The 25,420-nt window shown below is 44.2% G+C and overlaps 1 protein-coding gene across 7 annotated transcripts in view; it reads right to left on the bottom strand.

Moving 5' to 3' along the window:
• The window catches only part of wdr4 (WD repeat domain 4), a 153,451-nt gene that overhangs the window by 97,703 nt on the left and 30,328 nt on the right, over nucleotides 1-25,420 (bottom strand). For 6 of the 7 annotated variants that reach the window (XR_007483306.2, XM_049728447.2, XM_049728449.2 and 3 more), the window contains 2 exons: nucleotides 19,436-19,548; nucleotides 19,301-19,361 (listed from right to left, as the gene is read on the bottom strand). The exons of the other annotated variant lie outside the window; for it this stretch is intronic. Coding sequence is in view for 5 of the 6 variants with exons in the window: in XM_049728447.2 (XP_049584404.1) it covers nucleotides 19,301-19,361; nucleotides 19,436-19,548 (174 nt within the window). In the remaining variant the exon portion in view is untranslated. The remainder of the gene's footprint in view (nucleotides 1-19,300; nucleotides 19,362-19,435; nucleotides 19,549-25,420) is intronic. 7 annotated transcript variants of the gene reach the window in all.

Genomic DNA, 25,420 nt, shown 5'->3' with positions numbered 1-25,420 from the left:
TCCAATTACATAAATGTGAAGGGAAAGAATATTGTTTAGTCATAATAGACGCATTTTCTAAATGGGTAGAAACATTTCCTACCAAACATGCTGATGCACTCACAGTGGCAAAGGCCTTATGCAAAGACATCATTCCAAGATACGGTATTCCAGAGAAAAATTTACAGCGACAATGGTCCACATTTTGTAAATCAGATCACATTGGGAGAATGTTCCACATAAATCTAAAGAACCATTGTTCCTATCGTCCACAATCAGTTGTTGAGAGATCTAACGCGACTATAAAAAACAGATTAAAGAAATGTATGGAAGAAACCAAACGACCATGGACTCAGTGCTTAGACCTGGTCAAAATGTACATAGATATTACAAGTACAACAGGGCTAACTCCCTATGAAACTATGTTTGGAAGGCCTTACAGGCTTCCTCAGTTCAAGAACACATGGGAGATCCCCGAGGAAGCCACGTTAGCTGATTACATGAGAAAAATGTTGGAACGTCAAAAGAATCTAACCAATAACACTGATGATGAACCCATTTCTCTGCAGGAAGACCCCAAAGTGGTACCGGGAGACTGGGTCTTGATCAAGAGTATCAAGAGGGAGAATTGGCATTCACCCAAGTGGGAAGGTTCTTTTTTGGTACTACTCACGACACCTAATGCTTTGAAAATAGCCGAACGCAACACGTGGATTCATTTATCTCATTGTAAAAAGGTGATCTCTGCAGACCCAACCTAAAGTACGGAAGGTGAGCAAAGTCTGGTAATAGTGCCTGATCCTGGTGCCAAGATCCAGGGTTGACACGAAAGCTAGCAGAAGCCAAATTCCAAGACACCAACCCGAAGCTCAGGGTGTTGACTCTGAGGAGATCCAAAAACATGGGCATTAGAGAGTCATTTGGTGAGTGCTTTAATCAGGCTGTGGCCTGCGCTAAGTCTGCCATGTGTTTTTGGTTGCTTTTGCTGGTTTGTGTTACCATTGTGTTTTTTTTCGGGGGTTAATTTATTTGGAGGGATAGAGTACCATGAGCCTCGAACATTCTTCTCTCAGGCGACTGCTAACGCTAATTCTAATCGATATGGCTCATGGGGAGAAATTGCTAGACATAAGCGCGACACTAAATCCCCTTTTGATCATGTTGTTTGTGTTCCAGGAGCCGTCCGTGTTCCAACTTGTGTACCATGGCTTTTGTCTTGGGCTTATAATAACTCAATGTTTACTGTGGCTCCTAATACATCTTCTTCTATTATTTTACCTTTGAAAAGTTTGAAAGGGTTTCGTAATGGTCGCCCCACTACTGGAGATAAATGGCTCGGGTATTGGTGGTATTTAACTGGCCACCCGGTTAACACCGGCTGGGGCACCCTTGTCACCACACAAATGCGAGAGTATTGGCCCTCTGGTTCCAGTGACGAGGCTGTGTTCTTTGCTAAACGAGTGACTTTGATAAATCGGGGCACAAGCCTCCTTTTGACTCTTACACTCCCTGATGGTCAAATTCGTCCTCCAAATGCCACCTTGTTTAACACTTCTTGTTGGGGTTTTCAACTGTGGGCTTGGTCCTCTGGAATCGATCCTCGCTTTCCTATTGCTATTTGCCTTAATAGAACAATGTCGGTCGCAGACCGTCCCGTTACAAATAAATACACCCTGTCAGCAGGAGCAAAAATCACAAGTACGCTCCTCACTGATGTAGACAGCTATTTTGTGGCCTCCACAGGGATAAGCGGTCATACCAACAACTGGCTTCTTATGGCTGAGCAGGCCGCAAAGATGGCTGGTGTAATAGTAACAAACTTTATGATAGGTTGCCTTTCGACAGCTCCGGAATTTGCGCTTTGGTAACCCTATTGCTACCTGTTCATTTGATACCGATGTCGTCTTATGATCTAACATCTTTTGCTAAGTCCGTGGTTCCCGTATTCTGGCCGAGAACGAAACGAAACGCCGAATGGCGGGGCGCGGCTAATCCAACTTACATTGACGCCATTGGTGTTCCTAGAGGAGTGCCGGATGAGTATAAGCTGGTGAATCAGATAGCAGCTGGTTTTGAATCCGCCCTGTGTTGGTGGTGTACTATTAACAAAAATGTTGACAGGATCAACTACGTCCATTACAACGTGCAGAGGCTTGGAAACTGGTCCGAGGCGGGTTTCAAGGCGGTCCACTCCCAACTGGCCGCTACTTCCCTCATGGCTTTCCAGAATCGAATGGCCCTTGACATGCTACTCTCAAAAGAGGGCGGTGTCTGCGCCATGTTCGGTGAGCAATGTTGCACGTTTATTCCGAATAATACTGCAGCCGGCGGAAGCCTGTCCCAGGCCCTTGAGGGCCTGCGGACCTTGAACGGGAAGATGAAGGAGCACAGTGGGGTGAACACAGAGGTTTGGACCGACTGGTTGAACGTGTTCGGAAAGTACCGCACCCTGGTTTCCTCTGCCCTGGTCTCCATAGCCGTTTTCTCTGCCATTTTGACCTTGTGTGGATGTTGTTGCATCCCTTGTCTCCGATCCCTAATTAACAGACTAATTACAACTGCTATCTCTCCACCAGCTGAGACTTTCCCGTTGCTCCAAAGGGATGACCTTTCGATCGACGCGGGTTCCTTCTCTAGTGACGGCCCGGTCGGCGACTCTATTGTGGTAAACCTGTCCGGTTTGTTTCTTGACCCTAGCTTTGCCGATTATGACTCAGTTTCCTCCTGAGTGTAAGTTAGTTCTTGCGAAATGTGATCCCTTGGCTGAAAATCTTTTTGAAGTGGCCATATGGGTGATGGGTTGTTCTCCGGGAACTTATGATAAGACAGGGGGGAATTGTTAGATAAATTGTATATATATGTTATCATGCGTTCCCTAATGAGTACATATTAATAAAGTTATTGCGCAGAATGCTTGCTGTTTCTTCTTGCAGACATCACCCAGTCCACAACAAGTCAAACGATGCTGTCCTGACCTTCTACAATCCAAGAAAGTTGTTGATATCTGCACATGTCATTTTGTCTATGCACTCTTTTCACATGACTACTTTGTTTCCCATAACATTTTATCCTTGCACACTTTTCGTTTCTCATGGGATCCTGTCTGCGACTTCTAGTTTCACATAGAATCTCGTTTCTTCTCTCATGAGACAAAGCCCACGCTTTCCCCCCCACCTATCAGGGGCTAGTCTCACATTGTAGGTAGGGCATTCCTGAATAAAAAGAGAGGAGTGTAAACAAGACCTTTAGTGTATTTTGGATTGCTGTAAGTCTGGATGCACTCCTCGCGAGAAAAGACTCAACATTCTGTCTCACTGGTTTTGTCTGCTGATCCTTTTGCTGAATCTGAACCTAACACTGCCCGATGACGGCTGGGATAGGCTCCAGCACGCCCGCGACCCCCGTGGGGACTAAGCGGTTCAGAAAATGGATGGATGGTTTGTATATAATTATGTAGATAGGCCTGTGGAATAAGTGAAACCACAACTGACGATGAGTCTGACGTCAGGGCCGCATGTACTTCCGGAGTCAACAGCCGCGTTGTTTATAAGTGACACGGAGGACAAAGAAGATTTGATGGATTTAATGATTTAGAGTGATTTGGTTTGGAGTGGTTATATAAACTTGTTATGCATGTTATAGTTATTTGAATAACTGTTAATATGTCATGTCAGGCACGTTCTCAGTTCCTAGTTTGTTTATGTAACACTGTTCTTGGTATTGTATTTCGTATAATAAAGTTCCCCCAAAAATGCGACTTATGTTTTTTTTTCTTTTTTAGTATGCATTGTACGGCTGGTGTGACTTGTACTCCAGAGCAACTTAAAGTCAGGAAAATACGGTATATGCACGCACGTTTCCTTGATTGTTTTGGCACTGATTCCACACCTGCCCTCATATTTGCCCTCCAACACATCAAGTAATTATAATTATAATCTAATTACATTAATATAATATGTAACTTATTTAGTAGTATTTATGAATTAAGGGTTATTTTCATCAATGGATAAATGTCTTCCCCTTCGTGAGTCGTCACCTAGTGGAGGGGTTTGCGTGCCCCTATGATCCTAGGAGCCATGTTGTCTGGGGCTTCATGCCCCAGGTAGGGTCACCCATGGCAAAAGAGCCATAGGTGAGGGGCCAGACAAAGCACGGCCCAGAAGACCCCTAATGATGAATACAATATATGGACCTAGTTTTCCCTCGCCTGGACGCGGGTCACCGGGGCCCTCCTCTGGAGCCAGGCCTGGACGACGGGCTCGAAGGCGAGCGCCTAGTGAACGGGCCTTCGCCCATGGGGCCCGGTCGGGCACAGCCCGAAAAGAAAACGTGGGTCCCCCTTCCATGGGCTCACCACCTGTAGGAGGGGCCAAAGCGGTCGGGTGCAAAGCGAGCTGGGCGGCGGCCAAAGGCGGTCCGATCCCCGGCTGCAGAAGCTGGCTCTTGGGACATGGAATGTCACCTCTCTGGCTGGAAAGGAGCCTGACCTGGTGCGTGAGGCAGAAAAGTTCAGACTAGACATAGTCGGACTTACCTCCACACATAGTTTGGGCTCCGGTACAAGGGGTTGGACTCTCTTCCACTCTGGAGTTGCCCACGGTGAGAGGCGTCAAGCAGGTGTGGACATACTAATTGCAATTAGTATGCCCCCCGGCTGGGCGCCTGCACATTGGGGTTCACCCCGGTGAACGAGAGGGTAGCCTCCCTCCGCCTTCGGGTGGGGGGACGGGTCCTGACTCTTGTTTGTGCCTATGCATCGAACAGCAACTCAGAGTACCCACCCTTTTTGGGGTCCTTTAAGTGCTGGAGAGCGCTCCCTCTGGGGACTCTTTTGTTCTACTGGGTAACTTCAATGCTCACGTGGGCAATGACAGTGAGACCTAGAATGGCATAATTACGCGATTGATCAATGAGAAGGCCCTTGTGCCAGGGGTGTCAAACTCATTTGTTCGCGGGCCGCGGTTTGGTCAATGCTTCTTTTGGAGGGCCGGTATGACTGGCATACCCGAGTAGATGTGTGAGCGCCTCATATTGTGGGGGCTGCGGAATAAGCTGACGAGTACCTCGCTTTCGAATCAGACAAGTAAAAACTGGTCTGATATTTGAAATTTAACATATTACTAAAAGTGAAGATAATTTGCGATTCGAGTGATGGCACATGTATATGAAGCACAATTTGACACCTGTGCCTTATACAAAGGTAAAGTTGGATTGGAATTTGATGAAACGGATATGGACATCCACATATTCCATTAGAGTTTAAATTGCTTGCAATGTAATTGCGATTTAATTAACACCTGTGTGATTGATTGATTGATTGATTGATTGATTGATTGATTGATTGATTGATTGATTGATTGATTGATTGATTGATTGATTGATTGATTGAGCGAGCGAGCGAGTGAGCGAGTGGGTGAGTGAGTGAGTGAGTGAGTGACTTTTCTGTCGCCTGCACGTCATCTTTCCTGCATGGCTACGTTGCTGTCTCAGCCACATCTGACCGTTGAAAGATGCACGACACTCAATCCTGCCACTCTCATTCCCCTTCCTGGCGATGGCGAATTCCATGATTGTGTCGATGCTGCCCAACAAGTTGCTAAGGCTCGGCCTGATTTGGAAGATACGCCTCTGCCGGATGGTCATGTGGTTTTTGTTGATGGGACTTCTAAGAAAAATGAATCTGGTGTGACCCTTACTGGGTATGCCATTGTTACTGCCGACATGGTTTTGGAGGCTGCTAAACTGCCATCCAATATGTCTGCACAGGCCGCTGAGCTCATTGCTTTGACTGGGGCCTGCAAATTGTTTGTAAACAAATCCGTCACTATCTGGACTGATAGTCAGTATGCTTTTGCTACAATACACGTGTTTGCTCAGCAGTGGAGCAACCGTGGCATGATAACTTCTGCAGGGAAGCCCGTCACCTATTCCGCATTACTGACTCAACTTTTGGACGCTGTCCAGCTGCCTTTAAAGATAGCAGTTTGCAAATGTGCTGCTCACACTGCGTGCTCTGATCCTGTTTCTCTCGGAAATGCTTTTGCTGACAAATCCGCGAAGGCCGCTGCAGAAGGCCTGCTCCATGTCCTCTCGTCTCTCACAGCTCATGATTCGATGTCACACATCTCCCCTGATGTGTTGCTTGACATGCAGTCTCAGAGCCCCTCCCAGGAACGGCTCTCTTGGGGTGACGGGGTGCGATTAAAAACACTGTTGGTCTTTTTGTGTGACCTTTGGGCAAACCTGTCTTGCCTCGTAACTTGTTCAAATGGACTGCTATTTTGAGTCATGGGGTCACCCATGTCTCGACGGGGGGTATGGTGAAACAAGTTGAGGCTTTTTATACAACATACGGCTTTGCAGCTTTTTCAAAACAATTTTGCAGAGCGTGTTTGATCTGTGCTAAACATAACCCACAAGGCAATTTAAGACCTCAGAGAGGAAAATTCCCGACTCCATTGTATCCATTTCAGATAATACATATGGATTATATCCAATTACATAAATGTGAAGGGAAAGAATATTGTTTAGTCATAATAGACGCATTTTCTAAATGGGTAGAAACATTTCCTACCAAACATGCTGATGCACTCACAGTGGCAAAGGCCTTATGCAAAGACATCATTCCAAGATACGGTATTCCAGAGAAAAATTTACAGCGACAATGGTCCACATTTTGTAAATCAGATCACATTGGGAGAATGTTCCACATAAATCTAAAGAACCATTGTTCCTATCGTCCACAATCAGTTGTTGAGAGATCTAACGCGACTATAAAAAACAGATTAAAGAAATGTATGGAAGAAACCAAACGACCATGGACTCAGTGCTTAGACCTGGTCAAAATGTACATAGATATTACAAGTACAACAGGGCTAACTCCCTATGAAACTATGTTTGGAAGGCCTTACAGGCTTCCTCAGTTCAAGAACACATGGGAGATCCCCGAGGAAGCCACGTTAGCTGATTACATGAGAAAAATGTTGGAACGTCAAAAGAATCTAACCAATAACACTGATGATGAACCCATTTCTCTGCAGGAAGACCCCAAAGTGGTACCGGGAGACTGGGTCTTGATCAAGAGTATCAAGAGGAAGAATTGGCATTCACCCAAGTGGGAAGGTTCTTTTTTGGTACTACTCACGACACCTAATGCTTTGAAAATAGCCGAACGCAACACGTGGATTCATTTATCTCATTGTAAAAAGGTGATCTCTGCAGACCCAACCTAAAGTACGGAAGGTGAGCAAAGTCTGGTAATAGTGCCTGATCCTGGTGCCAAGATCCAGGGTTGACACGAAAGCTAGCAGAAGCCAAATTCCAAGACACCAACCCGAAGCTCAGGGTGTTGACTCTGAGGAGATCCAAAAACATGGGCATTAGAGAGTCATTTGGTGAGTGCTTTAATCAGGCTGTGGCCTGCGCTAAGTCTGCCATGTGTTTTTGGTTGCTTTTGCTGGTTTGTGTTACCATTGTGTTTTTTTTCGGGGGTTAATTTATTTGGAGGGATAGAGTACCATGAGCCTCGAACATTCTTCTCTCAGGCGACTGCTAACGCTAATTCTAATCGATATGGCTCATGGGGAGAAATTGCTAGACATAAGCGCGACACTAAATCCCCTTTTGATCATGTTGTTTGTGTTCCAGGAGCCGTCCGTGTTCCAACTTGTGTACCATGGCTTTTGTCTTGGGCTTATAATAACTCAATGTTTACTGTGGCTCCTAATACATCTTCTTCTATTATTTTACCTTTGAAAAGTTTGAAAGGGTTTCGTAATGGTCGCCCCACTACTGGAGATAAATGGCTCGGGTATTGGTGGTATTTAACTGGCCACCCGGTTAACACCGGCTGGGGCACCCTTGTCACCACACAAATGCGAGAGTATTGGCCCTCTGGTTCCAGTGACGAGGCTGTGTTCTTTGCTAAACGAGTGACTTTGATAAATCGGGGCACAAGCCTCCTTTTGACTCTTACACTCCCTGATGGTCAAATTCGTCCTCCAAATGCCACCTTGTTTAACACTTCTTGTTGGGGTTTTCAACTGTGGGCTTGGTCCTCTGGAATCGATCCTCGCTTTCCTATTGCTATTTGCCTTAATAGAACAATGTCGGTCGCAGACCGTCCCGTTACAAATAAATACACCCTGTCAGCAGGAGCAAAAATCACAAGTACGCTCCTCACTGATGTAGACAGCTATTTTGTGGCCTCCACAGGGATAAGCGGTCATACCAACAACTGGCTTCTTATGGCTGAGCAGGCCGCAAAGATGGCTGGTGTAATAGTAACAAACTTTATGATAGGTTGCCTTTCGACAGCTCCGGAATTTGCGCTTTGGTAACCCTATTGCTACCTGTTCATTTGATACCGATGTCGTCTTATGATCTAACATCTTTTGCTAAGTCCGTGGTTCCCGTATTCTGGCCGAGAACGAAACGAAACGCCGAATGGCGGGGCGCGGCTAATCCAACTTACATTGACGCCATTGGTGTTCCTAGAGGAGTGCCGGATGAGTATAAGCTGGTGAATCAGATAGCAGCTGGTTTTGAATCCGCCCTGTGTTGGTGGTGTACTATTAACAAAAATGTTGACAGGATCAACTACGTCCATTACAACGTGCAGAGGCTTGGAAACTGGTCCGAGGCGGGTTTCAAGGCGGTCCACTCCCAACTGGCCGCTACTTCCCTCATGGCTTTCCAGAATCGAATGGCCCTTGACATGCTACTCTCAAAAGAGGGCGGTGTCTGCGCCATGTTCGGTGAGCAATGTTGCACGTTTATTCCGAATAATACTGCAGCCGGCGGAAGCCTGTCCCAGGCCCTTGAGGGCCTGCGGACCTTGAACGGGAAGATGAAGGAGCACAGTGGGGTGAACACAGAGGTTTGGACCGACTGGTTGAACGTGTTCGGAAAGTACCGCACCCTGGTTTCCTCTGCCCTGGTCTCCATAGCCGTTTTCTCTGCCATTTTGACCTTGTGTGGATGTTGTTGCATCCCTTGTCTCCGATCCCTAATTAACAGACTAATTACAACTGCTATCTCTCCACCAGCTGAGACTTTCCCGTTGCTCCAAAGGGATGACCTTTCGATCGACGCGGGTTCCTTCTCTAGTGACGGCCCGGTCGGCGACTCTATTGTGGTAAACCTGTCCGGTTTGTTTCTTGACCCTAGCTTTGCCGATTATGACTCAGTTTCCTCCTGAGTGTAAGTTAGTTCTTGCGAAATGTGATCCCTTGGCTGAAAATCTTTTTGAAGTGGCCATATGGGTGATGGGTTGTTCTCCGGGAACTTATGATAAGACAGGGGGGAATTGTTAGATAAATTGTATATATATGTTATCATGCGTTCCCTAATGAGTACATATTAATAAAGTTATTGCGCAGAATGCTTGCTGTTTCTTCTTGCAGACATCACCCAGTCCACAACAAGTCAAACGATGCTGTTCTGACCTTCTACAATCCAAGAAAGTTGTTGATATCTGCACATGTCATTTTGTCTATGCACTCTTTTCACATGACTACTTTGTTTCCCATAACATTTTATCCTTGCACACTTTTCGTTTCTCATGGGATCCTGTCTGCGACTTCTAGTTTCACATAGAATCTCGTTTCTTCTCTCATGAGACAAAGCCCACGCTTTCCCCCCCACCTATCAGGGGCTAGTCTCACATTGTAGGTAGGGCATTCCTGAATAAAAAGAGAGGAGTGTAAACAAGACCTTTAGTGTATTTTGGATTGCTGTAAGTCTGGATGCACTCCTCGCGAGAAAAGACTCAACATTCTGTCTCACTGGTTTTGTCTGCTGATCCTTTTGCTGAATCTGAACCTAACACTGCCCGATGACGGCTGGGATAGGCTCCAGCACGCCCGCGACCCCCGTGGGGACTAAGCGGTTCAGAAAATGGATGGATGGTTTGTATATAATTATGTAGATAGGCCTGTGGAATAAGTGAAACCACAACTGACGATGAGTCTGACGTCAGGGCCGCATGTACTTCCGGAGTCAACAGCCGCGTTGTTTATAAGTGACACGGAGGACAAAGAAGATTTGATGGATTTAATGATTTAGAGTGATTTGGTTTGGAGTGGTTATATAAACTTGTTATGCATGTTATAGTTATTTGAATAACTGTTAATATGTCATGTCAGGCACGTTCTCAGTTCCTAGTTTGTTTATGTAACACTGTTCTTGGTATTGTATTTCGTATAATAAAGTTCCCCCAAAAATGCGACTTATGTTTTTTTTTCTTTTTTAGTATGCATTGTACGGCTGGTGTGACTTGTACTCCAGAGCAACTTAAAGTCAGGAAAATACGGTATATGCACGCACGTTTCCTTGATTGTTTTGGCACTGATTCCACACCTGCCCTCATATTTGCCCTCCAACACATCAAGTAATTATAATTATAATCTAATTACATTAATATAATATGTAACTTATTTAGTAGTATTTATGAATTAAGGGTTATTTTCATCAATGGATAAATGTCTTCCCCTTCGTGAGTCGTCACCTAGTGGAGGGGTTTGCGTGCCCCTATGATCCTAGGAGCCATGTTGTCTGGGGCTTCATGCCCCAGGTAGGGTCACCCATGGCAAAAGAGCCATAGGTGAGGGGCCAGACAAAGCACGGCCCAGAAGACCCCTAATGATGAATACAATATATGGACCTAGTTTTCCCTCGCCTGGACGCGGGTCACCGGGGCCCTCCTCTGGAGCCAGGCCTGGACGACGGGCTCGAAGGCGAGCGCCTAGTGAACGGGCCTTCGCCCATGGGGCCCGGTCGGGCACAGCCCGAAAAGAAAACGTGGGTCCCCCTTCCATGGGCTCACCACCTGTAGGAGGGGCCAAAGCGGTCGGGTGCAAAGCGAGCTGGGCGGCGGCCAAAGGCGGTCCGATCCCCGGCTGCAGAAGCTGGCTCTTGGGACATGGAATGTCACCTCTCTGGCTGGAAAGGAGCCTGACCTGGTGCGTGAGGCAGAAAAGTTCAGACTAGACATAGTCGGACTTACCTCCACACATAGTTTGGGCTCCGGTACAAGGGGTTGGACTCTCTTCCACTCTGGAGTTGCCCACGGTGAGAGGCGTCAAGCAGGTGTGGACATACTAATTGCAATTAGTATGCCCCCCGGCTGGGCGCCTGCACATTGGGGTTCACCCCGGTGAACGAGAGGGTAGCCTCCCTCCGCCTTCGGGTGGGGGGACGGGTCCTGACTCTTGTTTGTGCCTATGCATCGAACAGCAACTCAGAGTACCCACCCTTTTTGGGGTCCTTTAAGTGCTGGAGAGCGCTCCCTCTGGGGACTCTTTTGTTCTACTGGGTAACTTCAATGCTCACGTGGGCAATGACAGTGAGACCTAGAATGGCATAATTAAAAAGAGAGGAACAGAGTTTTCAAAGGCTCTGGATGTTGTGGGGCTGTCCTGGTTGACATGCCTCTGCAACATCGCGTGGACATCAGGGACGGTACCTCTGGATTGGCAGACTGGGGTGGTGGTTCCCCTCTTTAAGAAGGGGGACCGGAGGGTGTGTTCCAACTACAGAGGAATCACACTCCTCAGCCTCCCTGGTAAGGTCTATTCAGGGGTGCTGGAGAGGAGAGTCCGTCGGGAGGTCGAACCTCGGATTCAGGAGGAGCAGTGTGGTTTTCGTCCTGGCCGTGGAACAGTGGATCAGCTCTACAACCTCGGCAGGATCCTCGAGGGTGCATGGGAATTCGCTCAACCAGTCCACATGTGTTTTGAGGACTTGGAGAAGGTGTTCGACCGTGTCCCTCGGGAAGTTCTGTGGAGCAGTGTTTCCCAACCAGTGTGCCGCGGCACACCGGTGTCACGTGAGAAATGTTCCATGAGAAATTGTCCAACATTAAATACCGAGCGAATTGTAAACAGGATTACCAAACCACAGGTCAGTTTCCGCAAGGCTAATCGTGCATGCGTGGCAAATCGGAGAATTTTGAGATTTCATGTTGTGGCATCGGCACATACTCAATTTATGTGTGTGTTGCTGTTAGTGTTGGCTTGTGAGTGAACGATTGGTTCAAAAAAGGTTGGGAAACACTGCTGTGGAGGGTGCTTCGGGAGTACAGGGTGCCGAGCCAAATGATGAGGGTGGTTTGGTCCCTGTATCACCTATGTCAGAGTTTGGTCCGCATTTCCGGCAGTAAGTTGCATTCGTTCTCAGTGAGGGTTGGACTCCGCCAAGGCTGCCCTTTGTCACTGATTCTGTTCATAAGTTTTATGGACAGAATTGCTAGGCGCAGCTGAGGCGTTGTCCGGTTTGGGGACCTCAGCATTGCGTCTGCTTTTTGCAGATGACGTTGTGCTGTTGGCTTCTTCAAGCTAGCTAATAATAATAACTAGAATATAGCTCTCACAGGAGCGGTTCGCAGCCGAGTGTGAAGCGGTCGGGATGAGGGTCAGCACCTCCAAATCCGAATCCATTGTCCTCGGTCGGAAAAGGGTGAAATGCCCTCTCCGGATCGGGGATGAGCTATGGGTCGTGACCAAAAGAACGAGATCCAGGATACAAGCGGCCGAAATGAGTTTCCTCTGCAGGGCGTCCGGGCTCTCCCTTAGAGATAAGGTGAGAAGGTCGGTCATCCGGTAGAGACTCGGAGTAGAGCCGCTGCTCCTCCACATTGAGACGAGCCAGATGAGGTGGCTCGGGCATCTCATTAGGATGCCTCCTGGATGCCTCCCTGGGGAGGTGTTCCGGGCATGTCCCACCGGTAGGAGAACCCGGGGACGACCCAGGACGCGCTGGAGAGACTATGTCTCTCAGCTGGCCTAGGAACGCCTTGGGAGGCGTTCATTACAAATCAACTGAAATATTGCAAGCCTTTTATTATTTTAATATTGCTGGGAATATTCAAATTTTTTGAGAAAGGATTTTTAAGTTTTCTTAAACTGAAAGGCTTACCGTTCCAAGCTAAAAAAAATCCCGCCTTTAAGCATTTTTCATTTGCGCATTTTTGTCCAATCGCGCAACTGCAGCGCACCGCCGAACACGCAACCGTAGCGTGTCGCCAACCGCACAACTGCACCGCGCTGGTCGCATTATTGTGACAGCGCTGTTGCTGAAAATTTAGAAAATATTTTTAAAGCCCTGCTGTACTTTCCAAAATTTAAGTGGACATCAGTGGGCAGGGAGCTTCATTTTGTCCAATCGCGCAACTGCAGCGCACCGCCGAACGCGCAACCGTTGCACGCCGCCGACCGCGCAACTGCACCGCGCTGGTCACATTATTATGACAGAGCGGTCGCTAAAATTTAGAAAATATTTTCAAAGTCCTAATGTACTTTCCAAAATTTAAGTGGACCTCAATGCGCAGCAAGCTTAATTTGGTCCGATCGCGCAACCGCAGCGCGCCGGGCGCTCAGTGTCGCATTGCTTATGGAGCGTCTTTGTGTTTTAGGATGGCTTTACTGCTCCCAATTGCTTCCTTTGGAGACAGGATTAGAGTTGATGCAATCCTCAGAGTAACGAGAATGTAAAAACGAACGTAGTCAGTTGGCATGCGGGTCCTCTCAGCTCACCTAGCAAGGTTCGACAACCGAATTTTGTCCTACATCCGAAGCAAAAAATCTTGAATTTTTTGTTCGAATACCAATTTGTTCGAGAACCAGGACATTTAAAAAAACGAGGCTCCACTGTGTGTGTGTGTATGTGTGTGTGTGTGTGTGTGTGTGTGTGTGTGTGTGTGTGTGTGTGTGTGTGTGTGTGTGTGTGTGTATATATCACATGTGGTGAGGTTCATGACTGGGGAGGCACTGACGTCATCCCCCCTTCCTTCTGTAAAATTTGTCCGACACCTAACCATGTCACAAAAAAGGTTGGGGAACGCTGCTCTAGAGTGTCAAGTAACATGGTGGATGGGGAATACAGATGGTGCAAAATGTGAGTATTGGATTGTTCCCGGGAATAAATTAACATAGCTGAAATTCCAAATTTTAGCAGCAGGTGGTGCAAAATGTGAGGAGAGAATTATTGGGTAAATTGGCATTGCTGTAATTCCAAATGTTTCCAAGAGATGGCGTGAAACCTTTACATGAGACCAGAAGGGGCAGTCGAGCAAAACAAGCTGAACTAGCAAACATATGGATAAATAGAATAGCACGAGGTCGGTTCTGAGTCACACATGGAAGCACAAATGTTTGGATTTTTGATTTTATTTCTTTGCTTGGCTACATATATTCAGTAACAGCTTAAAGCAATATTATCACATAATTGTACCAAGGTGCCCACTACCGTTAGATACTATGGTGGTGTGTTAAGAAATTTTCAAAAAGGTTGAATCAAATGTTTTGAGATGTTTTAATAAGTAAGAAATATTCAAAAAGGTTGATTCAAATGTCTTGAGATGTTTTAATCAGTAAGAAATTTTCATAAAGGTTGATTCAAATGTTTTGAGATGTTTTAATCAGTAAAAATATTCAAAAAGGTTCATTCAAATGTTTTGAGATGTTTTAATCAGTATAGTCAAGGATTCATGATTTTATGTTTTATTGACATGTAACATTGAAGTTTTATTTTCATGAAAAGTGCTTTGAATGATTTAAAAGGAAAGGGGGGCTCACCGGGATGTTGGCTGTATTTTTGGTGGAAAATAGTTCATGGGAAAAATGAAGGGGATTGCGCAACCCTCACAGATCAACTGAGATTGTGCAATTCTATGCTATGCGAAGTATAGATGCCAGTCTGGGGGGGGGGGGGGCAGAGAGGCCTATAAAAAAGCCACCGCAGACAACTGCGGGGCTTCTCTCTCCCAAAGAGCATTAATACGTGAAGAAGCCCGCAAGAGTTTCAAGACTCGTTCCAGCCTCAGAAATCTTAGTATAAGACGCAAGATCGCTTGCTTGGATTAACTTGGATTTACTCAAAGAATTGGACTTGACGACATTTCACAAAGAACTAGGTGAGGGAAACGGATTTTTCCGTGTTTAAGCCGGGGGTAGGACAGCCGTGGGGCGAACGCCGGTCCCCTCGAGGCCAACCTACACTGCTCAAAAAAATTAAAGGAACACTTTGAAAACACATCAGATTTCAATGGTGAATTTTCTTTTTTGAGATATCTATACTGATATGGACAGTTTAATGTCTCAGGAATAAAAGGATGTCACATCTTTTGATGGAAATATAAGTTTTCAGCCTACAGAGGGCTCAGTATAAAGACACTACAAAAATCTAAGTGAAAAAATGATGTGGCAGGCTAGTCCATTTTGCCTAAATTCAATTTCTGCAACTCAAAATTATTTTCAGTATCTTGTGTGGCCCCCACGTGCTTGTATACATGCTTGACAACGTCGCGGCATGCTCCTAATGAGACGACGGAGGGTGTCCTGTGGGATGTCCTCCCAGATCTGCCTAAGGCACGGGTGGGCAAACTTTTTGACTTGCGGGCCGAATTGGGTTCTCAATTTTGACCGGGGGGCCAAACCAGGAGCAGATGGATGTAGTGTTTGTGTGAAGTAATATAAACGACCTGTAAAAGTCATTGCATAAAAGGTTTTGGCCTTTAGTAGGTAGTAAAGCATGGATCTTCAAAAAAAGTTTTTTGAAAACAAATGCATTTATTAACAGCATTAAAAAGAAACAAATCCCTAAAAAACTGCTATCAGTGATTCTCATAAAATACGACACTGTTATTATGAATAACAGTCTCCATCACTTCAGTGCCTGCAGGTCAGATTAATGAAAGATGTTTATCTTATGAGGTCACATCAAACGGCAAACATTCTGACCAAATATATCATCTTGAAGAATCGGTGAAAGCATACATCCAAATAAAGTAATCAAAATGGCAACACGGTGAGGGGTATCTGAAAATCAGAGCAGAGTTTTAACTCACAAACACCTGGTAACAGAGGTGAGGAAACGGGAAACACTTCCTTAAAGTAAGCCTTAAGAACTTTAAAGGTTAAGATTAGTCACAAACAGGTGGTGCATCAATGTCCTTGAGCATCCTGCATTGTTTGAAAATGAGAACGGTCGCTAGTTTCAATACCTGCTATTTGTACAGATCATATTCAAAATGCATTTTTTTAGAACAAACTTGAAAGCCTCCCCTTCATTTTCAGTGGGAACAGTGTTGTTGGTCTCCCTTTTTTTGCTAGCGTGTCATAGTCTGGAGTAAAATTTGTTGTGGCAATTCTTAGGAGAGATCCGAGGTGTTGGTCCGTTTACCTAGATCTGTGACGGGTTGATGTTGATGTTCATGTGGCTGAACGTCACGTCGCGTACGTCGAGCCAAATTGGCCACTCTTTTTAAACACTAGGCACTCAGTGTCCACCTTGCTTTTCCTTGGGCGACTCATTTTAATGGAAGGATTTGTGGGTGGCTTTAGCGTAAAACTGTATCCGAAAGCTCGGCGCACAAATTACAAGAATGCTGTCGTCACAGCCCATGCTCTAAATTTGGCACTGATACAAATAGAGCGCGAGTGCACCATTTCCGTACTACTGAGTACGTACACGCACTTGTGAGTGTGCACCGAGCTTTCTGACACGGCTTCCGGTAGTAAATGCGCAGGCGAGTGGTTCCCCATCTACTGGGGAAACGCAGTCATTGCAGGCAAAATTACCGAAAAAAAAAAAAAAAATTTTAATAATACAATTTATTTAGGGTTGGCGGGCCGGATTAAACGGTCCCGTGGGCCGGATGTGGCCCGCGGGCCGTAGTTTGCCCATACCTGGTCTAAGGGCATCAGTGAGCTCCTGTAAAGTCTGAGGAGCAACCTGGCGGCGTCTGATGGACCGAAACATTATGTCCCAGAGGTCTTCTATTGGGTTTAAATCAGGTGATCGTGAGGGCCATTCAATTGTGTCAATTCTTTCATCCTCCATCCTCCAGATACTGTCTGCATACTCTTGCCAGATGAGGCCGGGCATTGTCGTGGATCAAGAGGAACCCAGGACCGACTGCACCAGCGTAGGGTCTGACCATGGGTGCAAGGATTTCATCCCAATACCTAATGGCAGTCATACTGCCGTTCTGTAGCCTGTAGAGGTCTGTTCGTCCCTCCATGGAAATGCCTCCCCAGACCATCACTGACCCACCACCGACCAGTCATGCTGAATGATGTTGCAGGCAGCATAGCGCTCTCCTTGGCTTCTCCAGACCCTTTCGCGTCTATCACAGGTGCTCAAGGTAAACCTGCTCTCATCTGTGAAAAGCATAGGGCGCCAGTGGCGGACTTGCCAATTCTGGTGTTCTATGGCAAATGCCAATCGAGCTCCACGGTGCTGAGCAGTGAGCACAGGGCACACTACAGGACGTCGTGCCCTGAGGCCACCCTCGTGCAGTCTGTTTCTGACTGTTTGGACAGAGACATTCACACCAGTAGCCTGCTGGAGGTCATTCTGTAGGGCTCGGGCAGTGCTCAACCTGTTCCTCCTTGCACAAAGCAGCAGATATCGGTCCTGCTGATGGGATGAGGACCCTCTACGGCCCTGTCCAGCTCAGAGTAACTGTCTGTCTCCTGGAATCTCCTCCATGCTCTGGAGATTGTACTGGGAGACACATCAAATCTTCTTGCAACAGCAAGCATGGATGTGCCATCCTGGAGAAGTTGGACAGTCTGCGCAACTTCAGGAGGGTTAAGAAATCGCCTCATGCTCCCAGTCGTGATAATGATTCTTGCTAAAGCCAACACTTGTGGAAAAACAGTTAAAAAAGATCAAGAGGGAGGAACTTGAAATGGCCTCCAACTGCAAAACCAGTCCTGTCTTGGGGACCATCTCATTGTTGCCCCTCTAGGGCACCTGTTGTTAATTCCATCAACACCAAGGCAGCAGAAACTGATTAACAACCCGCTCTACCACATACCTGACCAAAACCTTATCAGAAAAGTGTAATTGAATTCATGCCATACCCTAATAAAAAACTGTTCCTTTAATTTTTTTGAGCAGTGTATTTCCCAAATTTGAATTTTAGAAATAAAAGCGAACTGATCACTCGACTTTATTTCCACCAAAAATAGCATACAACTCGTAGCTACCTTTTCCTACTTTACTTATTTATGTTTTATAATCAAAAGGACTACGTGATTGAATGATTTTATTTGTACGGGTATCAGTGAGTGAAATTGTTCAAGTTGTTGGGGAATTAAGATTTGTAATTCTATTTTATACTTTTTCAACAAATGTGGCTTGTATAATCTTTTAATTCGTTGTGCGTTAATTTGTATGGTATATGCAATCGACTGTTTGTATATGATTTGACAATTCGATTCGGTTACAGATAATTATTATGGTATAAAATCGGACCGTGATAAATAAGATTAATGAAGGCGTTTAAATTAGACAAGTCGGATTATTGTTGGATTCAAATCTATTAATTGTTCGTTGGTTGCGGCCCGTCCTGTATTTGTCGGGCCGCGTTTGAATCTAACTCGGACAATTGACGCATTAAATTGCCTTCAAAATTATTTGAAGGATAATTTAATCCCGTTAAATATTTAATTCGTTTAAATATTTACTTCAATTAAGTAATACAACGAATGTGTTTAAATTAGACTAGTCGGATTATTGTTGGATTCAAATCCATTCAATTGTTCGTTGGTTGCGGGCCCGTCCTGTACTTGTCGGGCCGCGTTTGAATCTAACTCAGACAATTGATGCATTAAATTGCCTTCAAAACTATTTGAAGGATAATTTTATTTCGCTTAAATATTTTATTCGTGTGAAAATATCATTCGTTTAAATAATCGAGTTGTTTGAAGCATTTCAACAGTTAGGTCTTTCTATACAGTTTTAGAATTAATGATTAAGGTATCAAATTTCTTCTCAAATACTATTATTGTCATACTTCCATTAATTCGACCCTTCATTGAATAAAGACGTGTAGACTCGCTGCTTCAGCAACAAAGTAGAGCAGACCCATATAAATCGTTACTTCGGCTCAACTAGGGCAAGTGTGCGCTAGATCAACGAATCCCTGAGGCCTTAACAAAGACATCTAAAAATATCCGAAATATAACAAAAGCATCAAACAACCGAAGGGAGCCATCATTATGGCGCGGTTATTCTGACGACGTGTCTCAAATTTAAGTTACTCAGCACAAGCGTCGTTTGACTTCAGCGGGATTGGTGTCATAAAGAGATTATATTGATTCTTTTAGAATTAATTTAACTCAGGTGGTCAGAGTCGGATGAGTCCTTTCACTCCATCTTACCGAACCCTTTAATGGGAAGCCGGTCACTTTAATAAAAAGTGCAGGTTTGACAGGGTGTCAAGAGCTTTGCCAGCTGTGGTATTGCCTATTTCTACCACACGATTAATATTCTATCTACACAGTCAATCCCATTTCAAAAATTACAAACATACCCCTGATCCTGACAACAACCAGTGCCGATCACCTGAAGGAACCAGTAGTGAGCTGACAAACCTAAGAGAATATAACAATGAATGAACTGTATAATTACCTGAAAAGAACACAAAAATAACAATTGTATTACTTACTCTTTGTGCCCTAGGCAGAAGGACTGGATGTTGTACGGAGAACAGCGGTGACTCACTCTTATTTTTTCATCCCGGTCAGAGGTGATGATATACTTATCATCAAGTGACACAGTCTGAATGAAAAAATGAGAATATGTGTTACAGACTACTCGCAAGGCTTGAAATATTTGTTTTTTTCTCAGCAAAGCAGCTTAGCAGATCAATTCAGTTGAGGAGCAACTTCCTAATTTTGAGGCGCAATTTTTTGCAGATTCATCCCATGGCCCTGAAGCAAAGGTTTTCTTAAACAAGATGCAAAAATAGATCAAATGAACTATTTTTTTTTCATTTTTATAAAAACAGTTTCACATTGCCTATAGTTATCCTGGCAAGCCAGACCAATGGCGTACTAGCGATTGGTCTGGTGGGGAGTAGCTTTGACACATTTCTGAGGCGGGGCAAAGAGCGGACTTTGCTTTCTTTTTTTTAACTAAATGCTTCCAGTGCTGTTGGCTGATGGGGTTTTAATGACTATAGTTATTTAAAACTGAGTTTAATGTTGAATTAAACTAGTCTGTCTCATGCGCAATATTGAATGTCATGAGAATGGATTTTGTGATGTTACACAGGAGGGATGCGTCACAGCAAGTAAACAAATTTGATTCCTCTGTTCAATTAGAGCCAAGCTGAGCTATGGTAAATGGCCTTATCACCAAACCCAGCGATTGGGTCTGGCTTGCCAGGCTAGCATATAGCTGGAATAGCTTTGGAATAGCTTCAGTTCAGTTCAAGCAACTCAGAGGGTAGGACACTCTCTGTTCTGCTCTCAGGAATGAGAGATAACGGCATACAAACACACAGTCATGCAAAATACAGTTTACTAAATACAAACTAGCTCTTTTTGTACAAGGGAAGAGCAAAAGAAGAAAAAAAAAGGACCAGGCAAATTTGGATTTACTCCTCAATCAGATGGGAACAAATAAGACAACTCTGGAGAAAACTCTGGAAACAAATCACCAGAAAACTATGGCCATTCTAAATGGAATAGAGACTCGATTGATTAGATTTGAAACCAAGATGGAAGAATTGGCATTTCTCAAAGCTGAGAATGCCAAGAAAGACCAGCTCATAAAAATTCTCACAAACAGAGTGGAAGATATCGTCGACCACCAATATAAAATGAATGATGTGATCGTCTCTGGGCTCAAACCTCACCTAGACATCAAAATGGGACCAATGGAGATGAGGTAGAAAATCGATCCGTCAAATGGCAATTAGTGGATTTCCTTACAACAAAAATCGTAGCGCTGGACATGGCAAATGTGGATTTCTGCCGACTTCTGTACAAAAGGAGGGCAACTGGAGGTAGGGTGAGTGAAAATCGTGTGAACCAAAATCTTTGTTGAAAACATCGTTTTTGGAACAATATTGATCATGTCAATGGCAATTAAATATGTATGTGAATTTGTGACATTTTTTCTTCTATCGGACTATGAAAACAAATGGCACACACACCCTACAGAAGTTCTATTTTGAGACAGACAAAATAACCTTGGGCGCAAAGGACTGTTGATATTTGACACTTGCTACCAGTGAACAAAATCTCTTGTATTACGTCGTTCATTATAAAACTCTTCAACACTGTCGTCAAACACCAACACCGAAATACCTAAACAATATTGTGAAATGGTGAATAATACATATACGAGAGGGAGGTACAGTCTTTAGGCGCTCCGGGAGCAGATCTCCTAGCAGCAGGAACAGGCACTTCTCCAACAGTATTATAAGCAATGGAACTCCTAAACTGGGTCAGTGAGATTGACCAGACTATCTCCATTCGACGTTGACCCTCATATGGTTTAGTGTTGTCAAAAGAACCGATACTTTCGGTACCAATTCAGTACCAACACGCAAAAAATATGTCAATACCTGCTTTTTGTGGTACCCGCTACAGAATATTTAACTTTTCACTCGGCAAGCTGCAATGTTAGAGAGGACTCCACTGCGCTTGTATGGTTTCTCTGTCTGAAATGTGGAATATAAAATAGTCCTACATTTAGTTATGCCCTAAGAGGAGTACGGTGTTGAGTGATGTACCCGTGCGCTACAGTCAAACACCGCTTCGATTTCCAACAAATTTTGTTAGTTCGTAAAAGAATTTAACATGATCTAATGAACCCGAAAATTGGTAGATCGTCTCTAGGGTACATTGTCTACAGTTTAGCGCTATGGCTGCTCAGACCCACCGACGCATACCCAACCAATCAATCACAGCACGCACAGTGCTCCCTTCGTGACCCTCCCGACCCCTGTTTGTTTGCAGAGTGGAAAGAAATCGACAATGCATCAGAGTTGGTCCCGGAATCGATCAGATTTGAGAATGTCTGGGCAAAATTTCAATTCCTACTTAGCAGCATGATAGAAGCACGAACGAAAAAGGCTCGTTAGAGAACGTGACTATGGTTTTGAAACCTTCCAAATGATGTGGAAACATTCTTGCTTAGTTATCTAAAATGCTCCACTGGTATCTGTTTCCACAACCTTGTAAAACAAAGCGCTAAGACCCTCTTCACTGATCAACCAGTTTGCAGGAGGTGACCCCCGAAACCTGTTCACTCTCACCCCCACCCTGCTTTCACTCAATAAATATTCCCTTGCAAGAGGCGTAAGTCAGACTGCTTTCAAGCACCTCTGTAGCACCCAGGGTACCGATGGCTTTCTCCGCTTGCAAGCGAAAATGGTCAAACTGTCTCATGTGTGGTTCTTGCACAAAAAGGAAAGTGGGCAAAACTCAAACTGAGACTGAGTAAAAATGAATAAGGGCACATACTCAGCAAATATTTAGCTTAAAGCATACATGACTGCAGAATACATGCAAGTATACAGCCTGTGGTTCCATAGACTGCTTAGAATAGAGCCATTATTTTTCTTGCTTGTCCTTCAAATGCAGCATTTTTTGTCATATACCATATTTTCCACACCATAAGGTGCACTTATAAGCCTTTCATTTTCTCAAAAACTGAAGGTGAGCCTTTTATGTGGAGCGAATTCTAAAATCTGTAAATGTTGTGTGGCTGCCGTGTTTAGTGTGCAGTGAGAGTCCAATATGTAGATGTAATCTGTTGACCCGATGAACCAATCAGAGGACATTACGTTGTACGTAAAATATGTAGACCAGGGAGGTAAACCAATCAGAGAACTGTACGTAGTACGTAGAGTACATACCTTCGCCGCCATTGATGAATAAACACTATCGGTTTGTGCAAAGGAAACCGCATTAAGACCGTCTAATACGGCAGACAGACATGCTTACGAGGCATAAGTAGAGCCTTCTGAAAAGCCGGGACCATTGCAGAGGAGCAGCGTGACGACGAGACAATGACGAGAGGAAACATGGCATGTTTAATGGCGAACTTGCCCAACTGTTTAATTCGGATACAGAAAATGAGGACTTTGATTAATTTGCGTATGAAAATTGATTAACAATGATGTGAGTACAGTACAGTACATGGTTAAATAGTAGAACTAGTACAACTGAACTCATACAACTCACTGTATTGCTTTCGTGAGTTTATTTTTTTTTCCACCATATGTTATGACATGCATGTGCCCTATAAAGCAGTGCGCCCTATGGGTGGATTAAATACAGAAGAGCTCCCGCAATTGAGTCTGCGCCTTATAACCCAAAGCACCTTATGTTGCGGAAAATATTGTAAAAATGTTTTCTTTCTAAAGAAAAACAAAATGTTGTCACATCAATCAGTGTTCAGTAGCACAGGAACTGCTGCATTATTGTATTTTCTTGAGGTTCTCAAAAATAAAGCTCTTAATATCAAAAAGAAAGAAATAAACATACTCGTTAATAATATCCCACGTGTGGCACTAGTAACTGCCAATTGTATTTTTGAAAGATCAGCATTTACTTTGACAACAAAATGATTTTAACATAAGAGAAAAGAGGTGGGTTTCCCATTTGTTAGAACATGAGTCTTAAGAGTTGTAACTTGTGGACGTTTTTGAGTACTGTCCAGTAGGGGTTGTAAAGACCTATGTATTTAATCGATACGCCTGCCCTGCTGAGCGCTATACACCAACACAACAACATTTTTACCAGTTACCAATTCATTGAATCGTTATAATAAGCAAAATAACTATCCTTAAAATTCTAATACCCTTATGTTTTTCTGAATGAACTACTATTGTTTTTGCTCCTACACGAGAGGACGCGTAGTGCCGGAGAGTATGAGCATGGAACAGCGATTATGGCGGCAAGGGAAAATAGACAATACAAGACTGCTATCGTGTCTAGCTCTTGGTAAGAATCAACAACCACGTGCCTTGCAACCTTATTTATTGCAAAATTCGACCAGAACTCTTCTCATGCTAAAAATGGTTTATTGTTACATACAACTGTTATTTACACAGAATTGCAGCAACAGGTCAATTTAATGTGAAAATATACAAATTAAACACTTGAATGTATATATTTATTGGTTACGCAAAGGAGATTGTTGAATATTGTTGAGATATATGAAGCACTTTATCAAAAGGGTTGTTTTGAGATTTTAATGCAAAATAGAACCAGTTTATTCTGATTAGGTAAATTAGTGGATAAAAACTTGTTTGTTCTGTTGCCCTTTATTTATGCTAGAATGCTAAGAATGTCATTTTTTTTACATTTTTGAAATCAGTAAAGCTTCGTTACTTTTAAAATAAAATTTTATGAAAATTTGATGAGACCTGCAGCTTATCTTTCATCCACTTACTTTCAGCTTTGAAGAACTCCTGTTTAGCTGCGCGAGTTCTGTCCTTAAACCAAGGCTTGTCTAACTACTGGCTGTACAGTTTTTAAAAGATCCACTGAATCAAGATCAGTGATCCATCGTTATCGCGGGAGATGCTTTCCAGAACCACCCGTGATAACCGAAAATCCGCAAAATAGCAACGGTACATGTATTTATTTATGGAGTTTTACACTATTGTATTGGATCATATAGCAGATTGTGTTTCTTGTTGGCAGCTACAGCTAGGTGTAGTGCAGGTTTATTTATCTTTAAAAGAAAGTGTGGTTTACCTGTCTAACAATGCAAAGTGTACACCTTCAGGATTAGCACAATACGCTAACCCGGTGGTGATCAAACCAAAGAGTCACGGTTGCGCATGAATCTCTTGTTGCTTTGTGGTCCTATACACAATATTAAGACTTTATAAACCCTCCCCCACACTTTTGCGCTACATGAACCTTTCCCACTCCCTTAATAATTAAAAGGGAGGAACAGCAATGTCTAAATATTCTATATTAATTTATACAAACTTAGTTGCTCTATCAGAGCACAGACACAGCACACACAGCTTGGTAACTTTTCCATTACACATAAGGTAGAGCTCATTAACGTCATGACACATTGATACAAAACATTCAGTAGATAAGACATTCTTATGAGGATATGTTTTTCCTTCTTTTCCCCTCCCTTTTCTTCCCTTCCGTATTCCTGCTCGCGGAGAGTATAAAACCTTCTGATCTGGAGTCTGACGTTGTTGTTTTCACCTGCTGAAATGTAGTGTGTACTGACTGCCGTGAGACAACCCAAGATATTGCAAATAAAGAACCGATTATTACTCCACAGCTTTGTTTTCCTTGCTCAACGACAGACATCTTGAACAAAACGCAATAATTGGTGACCCCGACGCGATGTCCAGTTGAGCGGTTTTCAGTTGAGCGGTTTAAAGACTTCCGTGGGGGAGAGCTTCTTCTGCGGTCTGGAGGCCCGGTGTCCCACCTTTAGAAGGTAAGAAGACTTTTTCCTTCATAAACTGTGGCCTCCGTACCGTAGAGCAGGGGTCCCAACCCCTGGTCCGTGGGCCACTTGGTACTGGGCCGCCAAGCCGCACAGGAGAATAAAAAATATATATATATTTTTTTTTTATCAACGATCAATTCATTCGTGTCAAGACGTTCGTCCCGGTCACGTGACATGTTTTTGGGCAATTCTCTCCCAATTACAT

Source organism: Syngnathus scovelli, chromosome 8 (genome assembly GCF_024217435.2).
Source record: "Syngnathus scovelli strain Florida chromosome 8, RoL_Ssco_1.2, whole genome shotgun sequence".
Classification (NCBI taxonomy): Eukaryota; Metazoa; Chordata; class Actinopteri; order Syngnathiformes; family Syngnathidae; genus Syngnathus; species Syngnathus scovelli.
The sequence above is the reverse complement of the archived record's forward strand: the minus strand, read 5'-3'. Positions and strand labels throughout refer to the sequence as shown.